The sequence below is a fragment of the Amphimedon queenslandica genome, unplaced genomic scaffold (assembly GCF_000090795.2).
Source record: "Amphimedon queenslandica unplaced genomic scaffold, v1.1 AMPQUscaffold_13379, whole genome shotgun sequence".
Lineage (NCBI taxonomy): Eukaryota > Metazoa > Porifera > Demospongiae > Haplosclerida > Niphatidae > Amphimedon > Amphimedon queenslandica.
Genome location: NW_003546385.1, coordinates 90,325 through 102,974, shown reverse-complemented (window position 1 = coordinate 102,974; position 12,650 = coordinate 90,325). Strand labels below are relative to the sequence as shown.

General features: G+C 34.3%; 3 protein-coding genes across 3 annotated transcripts in view; 1 reads left to right on the top strand and 2 right to left on the bottom strand.

Moving 5' to 3' along the window:
- The window catches only part of LOC109582505 (uncharacterized), an 18,062-nt gene extending 12,509 nt beyond the window's left edge, over positions 1-5,553 (top strand). The window contains exons 18-29 of the mRNA XM_019997237.1: positions 3,411-3,579; positions 3,629-3,744; positions 3,785-3,860; positions 3,973-4,051; positions 4,098-4,213; positions 4,282-4,391; positions 4,464-4,613; positions 4,664-4,719; positions 4,802-4,875; positions 4,917-5,062; positions 5,116-5,221; positions 5,265-5,553. Of these exons, the coding sequence (XP_019852796.1) occupies positions 3,411-3,579; positions 3,629-3,744; positions 3,785-3,860; positions 3,973-4,051; positions 4,098-4,213; positions 4,282-4,391; positions 4,464-4,613; positions 4,664-4,719; positions 4,802-4,875; positions 4,917-5,062; positions 5,116-5,221; positions 5,265-5,510 (1,444 nt within the window). The 3' untranslated portion in view covers positions 5,511-5,553. The remainder of the gene's footprint in view (positions 1-3,410; positions 3,580-3,628; positions 3,745-3,784; positions 3,861-3,972; positions 4,052-4,097; positions 4,214-4,281; positions 4,392-4,463; positions 4,614-4,663; positions 4,720-4,801; positions 4,876-4,916; positions 5,063-5,115; positions 5,222-5,264) is intronic.
- Positions 5,554-6,226: 673 nt separating this feature from the next.
- LOC105312928 (uncharacterized) lies at positions 6,227-8,041 on the bottom strand. The gene has a single exon (XM_011405951.1). It carries the CDS (start codon positions 8,039-8,041, stop codon positions 6,227-6,229), a length of 1,815 nt encoding a protein of 604 aa, XP_011404253.1.
- Positions 8,042-8,347: 306 nt separating this feature from the next.
- The window catches only part of LOC100632290 (superkiller viralicidic activity 2-like 2), a 17,945-nt gene continuing 13,642 nt past the window's right edge, over positions 8,348-12,650 (bottom strand). The window contains exons 16-26 of the mRNA XM_019997224.1: positions 11,053-11,160; positions 10,884-10,994; positions 10,467-10,559; positions 10,323-10,418; positions 9,945-10,042; positions 9,786-9,851; positions 9,630-9,735; positions 9,349-9,405; positions 8,860-8,976; positions 8,661-8,811; positions 8,348-8,602 (exon numbers count right to left, since the gene is read on the bottom strand). Of these exons, the coding sequence (XP_019852783.1) occupies positions 8,550-8,602; positions 8,661-8,811; positions 8,860-8,976; positions 9,349-9,405; positions 9,630-9,735; positions 9,786-9,851; positions 9,945-10,042; positions 10,323-10,418; positions 10,467-10,559; positions 10,884-10,994; positions 11,053-11,160 (1,056 nt within the window). The 3' untranslated portion in view covers positions 8,348-8,549. The remainder of the gene's footprint in view (positions 8,603-8,660; positions 8,812-8,859; positions 8,977-9,348; positions 9,406-9,629; positions 9,736-9,785; positions 9,852-9,944; positions 10,043-10,322; positions 10,419-10,466; positions 10,560-10,883; positions 10,995-11,052; positions 11,161-12,650) is intronic.

Below are 12,650 nucleotides of genomic sequence, written 5' to 3'. Positions count from 1 at the left end.
CTTTGTAATTATTACTAATTAATTATAATAATAGGCGTGGCCGATCAAACAGCACTCCAATCATGCCTCTATGATGCTTCCTACTTTCTCTGTAGCAGTAAGAATTCTTGCAACAACTGTACTAGTTTGTAGACCAAGGACCAGTGCTTCAATGGGTGCAGTTAGCATTTGATTGATGCTTTCTCTGCGTAGAAATTTTCCATCTACGAAAATGCAGGATATCGTCCGACCATTCGTAATGTCGGTCAATGGTCTTCTAAAAATTGCCGTGGTGCTATCCAATCTTTAATCATCCAGCTGGTAAGATATATGAAAGAGTGTTGGATTAGCTACATTTTGATACCTAGAACACCTGCATTACTAGCTCTGCAGTGTCAATAATAGCGTCCGATAATACCTGGTTGCCGGAAATTGATAATTTACTCTACATGTTGCAATTATAGTTTTATGCATGTTACATGCACTGAAACACTGCATCTTAAACTTATCATTTTTATGATGTTTCTCGCAAGCTGTTTTGAACTGCCATACTCCTCAACATAATCTTAGATTCATGCCCTGTGCAATTTAGTATGCTAACTACAATTTTTGTGCAACTGTACTTAGAAATTGATCTATATTTTCTTATATCTCAGTGTTTATAGTTTTCATAGCCTATAGAAAAATGTGATTTTATTTTTTATTAATTGAAATAGAAAGGCAAAATGTCCAATGAATTAGAAAAATTTCTTATTGAACATAAGATTGAAGTTACACCACCAGCACTTAAGAAGTTAGATGAAGTGTATGGAGTCACTAAACTGGAGCATCTAGATTTTATAAAAAAGGAAGATCTAATGGATGTAGGTATGTAATGAAAATACAGTTTATGTGACCAGGCCTGAAGTATTGTTTCAAATAAGCAATAAACTCTTTCATTGTAGGTATCAAAGTTGTTCAATGTAGAGCTTTGCTTTATTACTATGATCAGTATAAAAAGCGAACATCAGCAATACCTATTCATACATCAGCAACACCTATTCATACATCAGCAACACCTGTTCACACACCTATTTCATTGTCACCATTGCAATTAAGTTACGATGTGATCAAACAAGCAACAAAGTCAAAGACACAGTTTCAAATAAAATATGTTCTCTGTATTGATATGTTTATTGTTAACCAAGAGGAGCAATACATATCTGTAAATCCAGAACAGGACACTATGGATTTTTTGATTAAAGAAATTTGCAACATACATCAGCTTTCTCAAGAGTTAACACTAGAGCTATACAATAAAAATGGAATTCCTTTGAATGTGAATGAATATACTTCGAATTGTAAGCATATCTATATACCAAACCTATATAAACTGCAAAAATTAATTTTTGCTGTTAAATTTTTACAGTGACACTTAGGAAATGGGAAGTACAGCTAAATGATTCATATTATGTTCTTCCACGAAGAAAATCACAACCTTTTTGGGATCCTCCAGCAACAATATTAGATGAGGCTAATGACAAAGGTATTTTATAATTTGCTTTTGCACAGGACTGTTCACACACTAGCAATACAAAATAATTATAACTAATTTTTGATATTTTATATATAGGCCAAAGCAAACTAAAAGTATTGAGTGAAGTTTTTGGGCATTTTACAATAGATGTAAATTTTGATACTCTCACAGTGGAAAGAGTGCTTCAAAAAGTTTCACGTATTTGGAATGTACCATCTTGTTTCTTGACATTACATAAAAAGTTTGTGTTAATTTGACTACTTGATATGCAATTGACAACTACTCACACTTAATAGTGAAACTGATGCTTCAATAAATCAAGATGTTAAAATAGCATCTGATGTTGATGAGGTCATCGTACGTTTCAAAGAGATTCATTCAGTTACTGGTTTTGGGAAACCTAGTTACATACCAATACAAGAGCAGACAGAGAAAGGATTGGCTAAATTTTATTCTGTTTTAAAATATTTGGTACAGTACTTTAAGTTTAGTTTATAACTATTATTTTTTACAATTACTAGTCATATTCTGGCCCTCGGTGCGATAAAATACCTTATGCTGTTTCCAAAATTGCAGATTGTGTTCCATTAACAGCAGCACTGTATCAATTTACAAAATTTTCATCATTTTCTCATTTGTCTCATTTAGTAAGGACATCAGATAATTACAATTACTTTTTCATCTAAATTAGGCTATTTTGTTTGAAGGATTTTATAGCTTGTCAAAAGCATTTTTGGAAAATTTTTGCAATGGTATGAACATTATATACTCATGCAAATTTAATACATTTTCTATTGTAGTTAAAGACAATGAAGTTTTTGAATTTTTTGACTACATTTTTGGGTATATAATGAAGTACTCTGAGGTATATTACTCCATACAACATTGAAACATTCAGTTTCATATAATATAGAATTTATATGACAGCCATACATTGGAATTTAATATAGTTGAACTGAAGTGTCCAATTACCAGTAACAAAATAATTGAGCCTGTTACCGTCTCTATAGATGCTGTCATAAATCAACTTTCATACGAAAGGAAGGCTGCAGTGAAGCTAATTAAAGGTAAAGATGATAATACTATTGTTTAATCTTCATGACTTCACTTTATTTAGACAAACAGGTTTTACCTCAATGTAAAGATTGCATTGAGGAACAGGATCTATTACCTAATGAGCAACTGCAACACTACCTAATTGCATTTTCATTCAGCAGAGTTGCAGATATTTTGGCCCTAAGAATTTCTTCAGAAAAAATGTATAATAATTGTTGTTATTTTAATAACCAGTTATATTTAATTTTTTTGAAGGAGACCATTGATGTTTCCATGTTCATGGAAAGAATTAAGGGAAAATGTGATAAAAGTAAGAAAGGAAGATTTTTTGGGTCAAAATGGCTGTTTCACTTGCAATAAAGCAGGTTAAAACTTTTTTGTTGCATTAAATTGTAAAAATATTTATAGGTCACTTTTCAGTTTACCTTGGTAATACAAAGACTGCAAAACTACAATATTATTTTTATAATCCAATGACATGTAAACAAGATACTTATGCAGAGGCTGATTTAGAAGAAATTAAAGGAAAAAGTGTCACTCACAATATTGCTGAGTTTCTTCATCCGAAAGCAAAAGCATTGCTGAAGGACTTTGAATCATCACAAAAAAGGTATAGAACATATTGAAATGCATGGATTCTGTGACTGTTGTTTCTTCAATTAGTAATGAACCATCCAGCAAAGAAGGCATAACTAAAGAGCCAAAGGAAGCTATTATGGTACATTACAAAAAGGCATAAACTCTAGAATTTGTTTAAAAATTTATAGGTAGTGCTTGATACAAGTAGTTCTATGAATGGAGAAATATTTAAAGAGTATTTACTATACATATATAATACTATATGCATTATTCATTGTAGATATGCCCCAAATGATAAATACAGACGAATTACTGCAGCCGTTGACTTCTTTACTGCATTTGCAAATAGAACACAAGCTTATGAATTTCCTCATGTTTTGGGTGCCATATACTTTAATGATACTCCCAAAGAAGTTTTATCACTGTCTGAATTACAGGCAAACTTTGAAGTATGTTGCGATTAAGTAAAAGCAAAATAATATTCATGCCATATTATAGACAACAATTAATAAGGCCAATAATGAAGTACGGGGTCAAACTGCCTTGTATGATGCTTTAAAAGCAGCAGCAAATACCCTTTCTGAGTTCACATCACAGTTTCCTTCATGCCATAGGTAAATTAAATTTTGCTAAAATAATAATTTTTTGAACTAGGAGAATTCTTTGCCTGACTGATGGAAAAGATAACAGATCCAAAGCTACACCATTTGATGTGTCAGCATTTCTTGCTGTAAGCTCATAGTGAAATGTTATTAAGGGTTGCATTATGAGGGCCGATATACACTGCCTGATATGATATGTGTCTAGGCTCTACATGTATTATATTTGGTTTGCATTTTTAGAAAAAAAATGTTGTTGTAGATTCTATATTAATAACTTCTGGAGGAAATGCAAACTTAAAAGCAATCTCTCATGCAACAGGTACATAAAATTTATAATTATATAAAGTATATTTGAGATAATTTAGGTGGGCTATGCTTTTTGCCTAAAAACCGCAGAGAAGGAACACGCATATTTGAAATGGAAACATTATTGTCAGTAAGACAAAGGAGTGAAAGGAAATTGCCTTCCCTTTCAAGTCAGGTATTACTATTAATTGTCTATATTATTTTTACTAATATAATAATCACTAATGACTAATTGTCATTCAGGCAGATTTTGATCAAATACAACAAAGAGATTATGATTCAACTGATCCATACTCATTCAAAAGCACCTTTTTTGAAGGAATTGATGAAACTGTAACTTGCTCTGCTAAGAGGTTTGATCTACACATCCTTTTGTATTATGTACTCATGGTATTATTATAATGACAAATATATACATTTTATAGAATGATAACGCTAGCAACAATAATGAGTGATGAACATTTGAGTCATACATCTAGTAGTAAACAACCTAATGTTCAAAGTCTTATGAGAGAATTAAAGACCTATGTGAAAAATCCTCATCAAGATATAGAAGTATTTCCTGATGAAAAAAAGTAACTACATATAATCTAATTTATTGTGCACAAGGTTGACATTTTTGTAGTATTTGCCAGTGGAAAATAATTCTGAGAGGACCATCAGGCACTCCTTATAGTGGAGGTCAGTAGTAATTATAGTGTAATAACATATCTATATTAACTGAAATAATTTGTAAAAATTACATGTGTATATGTATATATAGGAGTTTTTCTTATTTTTGCTAAATTTCCAAAGGAATATCCTTATAAGCCACCTGAGATGAGATTCATTACTCCAGTATGTTTTGTAAAAAAGAAAATTATACCATCTTATTTTAGATATATCATTGCAACATTAATTCAAATGGACGTATTTGTCATCCTATACTTGGTAGAAATTATTTACCTACCTTGTCAATTAAGGAAATTTTTGATCACATCTATGGTCTCTTGATGGCCCCAGAACCTGATGATCCTTTAGACAGGTGAGGAACTTAAGTTTTAAATTAATGGCACTAACTTTTCTTGTTTTACAAAGTGTACTTGCTGAAGAGTTTCATACCGAAAAGGATGAATACATGAGGAAAGCACGTGAACTGACACAAGATAAAGCAACTAAAGTAACATGGGAAAATTACAAGAAAGTGAGTAGACCTATATTAGTGTTGCTTTAATAGCTTTTCTCAGGCACTTGGTGAAGAGGCAGGTGATGTTTCAGATGATTTTAAATGCCCTTTAACTGGAAAACTATTTATAAATCCAGTTTCAACACCAAGTGGGCATACATATGAACGTGATGCATTACTGGAATATATGGCTAGAAATGATAATATGGATCCCAAATCTAAGCAGCGTATTGCAAATGATGAGCTTCGTCCTAATTCTATTATTAAAAAACTTGTTGACAATTTTCGAAAAACTAATTTGGTTTAAAAACTGCTTTTAGTTTCCTGTTGTGTGTTAGCTAGCTGTAGTGATATTTCATTTTTAGTATGTTTAAAATTAATGGAATACATTTCCAACATAATTTCACTATAAAATAATTATTATTATTATTTACTGAACTAACAGTTTAAGCATACAACAAAATTTAAAATGATGAGTATTGGTATGATAATCAAAGATAAAGACTAAAGCAGTCAACACAATATCTCTTTTTATCCTTATAAAAAACATTACTATCAGGCATATGCAAAATATACATTTATCTAAGAATCTTCTCTAATCTCCTAATGCAACAGACTGGGAGAAAGCAGCACCCCGGTCCCCGGCTAACAATAGATACAAGTGGCAGTATTATTAGTATTAATATTAATGCTACTCACTGTGCTCCAAGTGTGCAAAATCTCTATAAGAAAAAGTCCATAAGTCTCTGCACAATATCTTAATAGGATTGACTGACTATAGTACAAAAAACTACTGCAACTATACAACAAGCTTATACAATGAATGCAACAGCTATTTTTAGAATATACTATTGATCTAGTAGCAGGTAATCCGCATATACGGGCTGCATATAAATTGGCATACAAGTATTGTGGTAAGTATAATCTAAGGAAATTCACAATAATATTAATAACTATAGCATTAAAAGTAAATCATCAAGCAAAAAAAGATCTAGCTAATGAAGTCAAAAAAATCAAATAGTTTCATGGATCAGGCATTTCACTCTCTCTGCCAACACAGAACCAATGACGCCAGTAATTAGTCAGGAAAATATCATGTGGGTCTTTCTCCTTACGAATTTGAAGGAATTTCTTAAGATTAGGATACTGATCCATTACTAATATTTTTGGCCAGTCATAAGTCTTTCCCGACAAATCATCAGCTTTTGCGTCACTGGTGATTGGAGGAAAATGCTTTCCCCAATGTAAACGGAAAGGAATCCCTTCATCGCTGAAAAGCTTCCATACAGGAAGATAAAACTCTTGAGGGTCTTGGCCAGTGTGATCAAACCAGATAGCATCAATACGAAAGGCACCGCCCTCCCATTCATCATCTTCTCCATTAGAGTAGGACATGCTCATCCAAGCATCTGTTTTCTTGCTAGCATAAAGCTCCCAAGCCATGTTTCCAGTATAGTCATAGCCACCTTTATCAAAGTGATCACGAAGTAAGTTAGTAGATTTTGTGGCATATTTCATAGGGACCCACATCTCATTGAAGGAGCAAGGGAAAATGGTATCGTCTACAGAGTTGTCCATTGGTAGACCTTGAAAACCAGTGTCCTCAAAGTTTGTATCACCATCAAGGATGTTGGTAGCTGCAATAACTGTAGCTGAGAATGCCGGTAGCATCTCCAACCGCTTCTCTTGACTGGAAAATGTATCAGTCATCCAGATTACTAGCTGAAACAAAACCATTAAGATATTGGATGTTGATGCGGATATTTTTTCTGCCAGGCCTTCTAGAACCTTAGGGTCAATATCTTTTATGCATTTTTCTAATAAACTTTTAACATCTTTTTTGTGTAACTCCTTAAACCGAGGCTGCATCTTCCCAACTATGCCTATCACCTCTCCTATTTTGTCGTCCTTCAGATTTCCCATCAATGTCAGGAGATAAGAGGCCAGCATCATCTCCAATGCGGAATCAAAAACCTTGAAGCGCTGATCATCGCTGATACTAGAATCGTGCCTCTTTGCCTGCCAGACTTGAATTCTTTCTTTTAGCTCAAATTTAGCTGGGTGCTCCACAGTCGCAGTCTGTGGCCACCACATGATACGAGTGTATGGTGTTGTAGTGAGGAAAGGAGTCAGTCCCAGCTTACTAGAATCATCTCCATTTCGTTTAGCTGGCTCATCGCTGTATATATCAATGACCTCTGATGTATGAACCAGCTCACTCTTTTGACATCCCTTGATGTTAAATGATGGGGTACATTTAAATGTGACTTTCGATAGGACACCTAGCAGACCAACGGACACAAGTGCAGCCTTAAATTCATCAGAAGTAGGGGCACCCTTTGCATCACGGCTCACTTCGTAAATGTCTCCTTTACCATCAATGATCCTGAGGGTATAGACACTCTCCAAAACTCCATAATTAAATGAGCCACCAGAAGAGCCGGTGCTAATGAACCCAGATACAGTCTGGTGGGTGATTCCGCCTAAATCCTCAAGAGCTAAGCTATGATCATGATGAAGCTGATAGAGGAGAGAGTTCTCAAGGGTACTCAGAGGGTCTTTTGGATCGTGACCGAGGTGAATCCCTGCGTCAGCAGTAACAAAATCTCCTTCGCATGTAAACCCTGTGTAATGGTCTAGGGAGATGTTGATCTTGGTGACATTGGGGTCTTCAGAGTAAATAGCTGCAGCAGTAGAGTGGCCTGATCCTCGCACACGGACCTGGTAATGATGATTGTAAGCATACTTGACAAGGTCTTGTATTTCACTCTCTGTTTTCGGGTGATAGATCCCTTTCTCGTCTGGTCCAATAATGGCTGGATCAACAAGCTTTGCCATAATCTCGGTAAATTTCAGGAGCTGGAGAATGATGTTTACGCTGGACTCAGTCACCACAGGTTTTTATGCAGGTGTTTTAATTGGATTAGCTGGCCACACTCTGACATCATGCTGAGATCACCTAGTCTTCTTCCCATAATTCTTGGAGCTTGAGAAGGATAAGAGTCTAGAGGTCAAAGTATCTAAGTAGCAAATCTATGCCTTAAAGGCAAATAAGATAGTGAAGAAATTAAATCATACTTAAATCATAGCTTAGGTCATAACAGATAAAAGAACCAGAGTTATGATGTTGGGTAACATTTAGTATTATTATTAAAATGAGGCAAAAATAATAATTCCAGCTCAAAGAACAAAGAACAAAAGACTAGTCCATGCAGGCTTTGGTGCAAACAACATTCAACGACATGCCACAAGATGCATATGAGTAGTGAGTACTGTATTACATAATAGACAAACAGTTTTAGTGTACAACATTTAAAATGAGGAATATAACTGCAAGGTGTGATAATCAAAGATAAAGACTGGCAGCAAACACAATATCTCTCTTTATCCTCATAATACCTATTTTATACAACAACAGAATACACTAATCCATATACAAAATAATTATAAATGTTACCTTGCGCAAATTTGTTCTCAAGCTCAGTATTCCCTATCGTTTTTGCTGCCTGACACATTTGTCTAAGAATCTCCTCTAACCTCCTAATGCAACGGATTATGCTCCCTTCAAAAACGTCAGTCATTTTGCAGATCTGAGAGAAAGCAGCACCCTAACAATAAATAGCAGTATTATCAGTGTCACTATTACTGGTATTTACTGTGCTCCAAGCATGTAACACGTCCATTAGATGAGGTCGAAAACTCTCCACATAGGTATCCTCATCAATATCAAGCTTTGCTTCTTTGGCTACTTTTGCAATTTTACGAGCAGAATCCTTTGTAATAGTGAAATGATAAACAAATAAACAAAAGGCAGTCAGGGCTCGAAATTAATTATTTATCATCCTTGTCCAAGGCCAACGTAACCAAAATTTTTACTTGTCTAATGTTCGTTCACTTTTATAACAAAAAGAAACTGATCAATTATTTAGTTGTTAAGTTAAGGTCTCCGAGATCAAGGTCCATTCATGATTAAAATTTGGTTGACTGGTTGTATCATTTATAAGTGCGGCTTATTTTTATGGGTGTGGTCATTTTCAAAATGGCAGACAAGCTTGTAACATTTTACATGTCCCAGGCTCAAAGTAAGTTGTCTGTAGACAAGTGGACAAGCCTTAATTTCAAGCCCTGAAGGCAGTTTTTATTACCTGCATGAGTCTCAGTGGACCAGACAGCTCTTCAGTTAGTTTAGGCATCTCATCAGTCTGTGGAAATGAATTAGGACAATAGAATATATGTAACTATTGATAATGTGGTGCCACTAAAAGCAACTGATAATAGGAATCCATCCAACTTTGTGGCTACTTAATTTGATCTTATGGCAATTCTATGGTTACCTTGATATCCCTCATCAGTAACAGAGTGGACATAGATCAAAATAACCACAAAGATGTTTTCAACAAAGTTGGCTACGTATAGGTAATATTACCTTTTCCTGGAATACAAAACATGAGAGTAAAGCCACACACTGTTCCACTGAAAGGTCATTGAAGGCTCCATTGAATATCATCTCAGTGAGCAACAACTCCTCACCACTGTATACAGTATAAAAATTAACAGTTAATCATGTGTTAATATACTGTACCAGTCTATTTCACATGCTACTCTTCCTTTTAATTCAATCACATCTGAAGAATTAGCATACCCTAATCTAAGAATGAAGAGACACTGTCAGTGAATGGCTAGTAGTGCACTAGACTAGAGTACAGTAATGTATGGAAATTGCTAATGATGTACAGTGTACCTTCTAAGTACACGTTTCCTACACTTCAGTTCATCCATTTGCATTATCGTCTGTGCTTTCTTTAGTTCTCTCTTGGACTCTCTTACTGCAGAACTTAACTAAAACACACACACACATTCATCACTACATACCATATAGTGGATATATTTTGTCTGGAAAAATGTTCGTTTTAAGCAGGATTAGAAATTTTTGTTCGTTTTATTTTCGTTCTGAGTAGCCATTTTGTACACATGGCATTGAGAAAACGCCTTTTTTGTTTGGAAAATATTCGTTCCACAAGGAATGAGAACAAAATTAAACTCATGAAATATACCCGCTATACGGTATACATGTAACTAGATTGTCAACAACAACAATAATAATACAACCATTATCTACCTCAATCTTCCTCTGACATAATGAATTCAATTGCTCAAGGTTTGGATTTTTATGAGCAACACTAGTGACCAGTCGCTTCTCAAGTGCTTCAATTTTCTATCAAAAAAGAGAATATGTGTCTACATGATTACTTATGCTGTGTACTTTAACAATTTTCTTGAATTCCTCATCCTTGATGTTCATGTCAGCTACTGGATCCAGCAATGGAAGACCATCAGGGAATCTCTTTATCACTTCCTAGTCATCGACACAAATATAAATTATCACTAAAGACTGACCATAAATAATGATGTACTGCATAAAAGGAAATTTTGGAGAGACTAAAATTTGGCAAATTGCTAAATTTTGGTGATTGGCGGATTTTAATTTGGCAAATTTGTGGCCCTGTACCATTGAACATAATGACTCAAAATGGCAGATTTTTTTGGCAAATGGCTATCAAAATGCAAAATTTACCAAATTTAATTACCCCCAAATTTCCCCTATACGGTATATATATGCACATGTAGTATATCAAACTAATTTTATAAATTTTAACACACAATTATTCCATTGGCTTACATCTATAGATTTTCCAACCATGAATCTACTATCAGAAGGTCTAAGATCCTTAGGTAGGTAGACCCTGACAGAGCTCAACTTGTGAAGTGAATTAAGTGATGAAGGTATAATCTATTGGCATTACAATGAACATGTGTACAGTGATAAATGGCTTATAATATAAGCTTACTCTCATTTCTTCTCTGTTATTATGACCAGTGGCTGGTTTAGGGACAGCAGAATCAGTGGAACACCTCAATAATACTTCAACAATATATATGGTCTCTGGGATTGATGTCTATAGATAGATCAGGAGAATCATGATACAAATACAATGGATTTTCAGATGACTTTAATTATGAGTACGATTGCTAATCTTGCCATGGAATATATCATGTACTATATACATGTACATTGTACATGTAACCCGTGATCTTTGACTAGATTTTCGAACAATTTAAAAAACACAAAAATCCAATTTTGATGCTCAAAATTTCTAAACAACACACGTGTACGTTGTGAGTACATGTACATGTATACATGTATGTATCAGACAAAGTAAATTTTAAATTTTTTACAAAATTTGACCGAAGACCCCGTACTTACAGGGACTTTGCCCAATTTTGGAGCATCTTAAAAAATTCATAAAAAATCCAAATTTGATCGGAATCAGCTCAAACTTTCTACACAACATAAGTACATGTATATGCATCAAGAAAAATTATAATAATGGAGAATTCTCTACTTTTCATTTTTGATGAAATTTGGCCGAAGACTCTGTACTATTAGTAACGCGGTAGCGTTACTAAGTAGGATTCACCCCCAAACAAAATGGCTGCCACAACTTTTGTAGCCTTGCTATACCGGGAAAACGAGCTCCTATGTTTACCAGACTTTATAAAGGACCTTATCTTGACCAGAGGACTCCATTGGTACCAATAGCGTGGCTCTAGACCTTGTCTAAGAGAAAAACCAAAAATCGGCGAACCGGCCGTTTTGTTCAGCCACCTTTTTTCATCTTCATCATCATCATCATCATCAAGAAAGTCCTGGCAATTCAGTTGGCGAGCTGTATCTTGATCTTGACTCGTGCTAGAAGTATAATTATTACACCAATCTACTCCAACAGTCTATGCGCGGATCCATGTCCCCTAAAATCATTCTCCAAGATAAAAAAAAGTGACGTTATGACTGCTGTATCAGGCCAACTTACTTCCCATCACCATTTTGTTAATTATAGAAGCATGTGCTCCAAGATTTGGGCGTGGTCACGCATGCTCAGATATAGACCTCAGATTCTCAGAACTGGGAAAAGCAATCAATATTTTAACCTAGCTAGGCTAGCTATGCTTGGAATCAATTGCATTACTTAGTGGAGGTTTCCAGCTAAAAGAAGGTATTAATCTTACATGTTATTCTTTTATCAAGTGTTTAATGAATTATTTTATTTAAAAAACAATTAATGTTATAATAATGCAATGATTATGACTTTGACATCAGGAAGAACAAGAATAGATAGCTAGGGAAGATGGAGCTTCTTGAACAAGGATTTAAGTCAAGACTATAGTATTAATTTCACTTGTCATCAGTATAGTAGATATTCCTTCAGCATATCTATTTAATGCTGTGACTGCTGTCTCTCATAAATGCTGTAAAGTCATAAGAATAATAAAGAAAATTATTGTTTGTGTAAAATCGACAAGTATCACAATTGCAACTAAAAACATATTATAAATATTATTAAAAAATCAACACAAATAAGAACATAAAAAATAAAAAAAAACAAGA

Coding starts and splice junctions, on each gene's coding strand:
- LOC105312928 (XM_011405951.1), bottom strand. CDS start 8,041: ATGGCAAAGCTTGTTGATCCAGCCATTATTGGACCAGACGAGAAAGGG.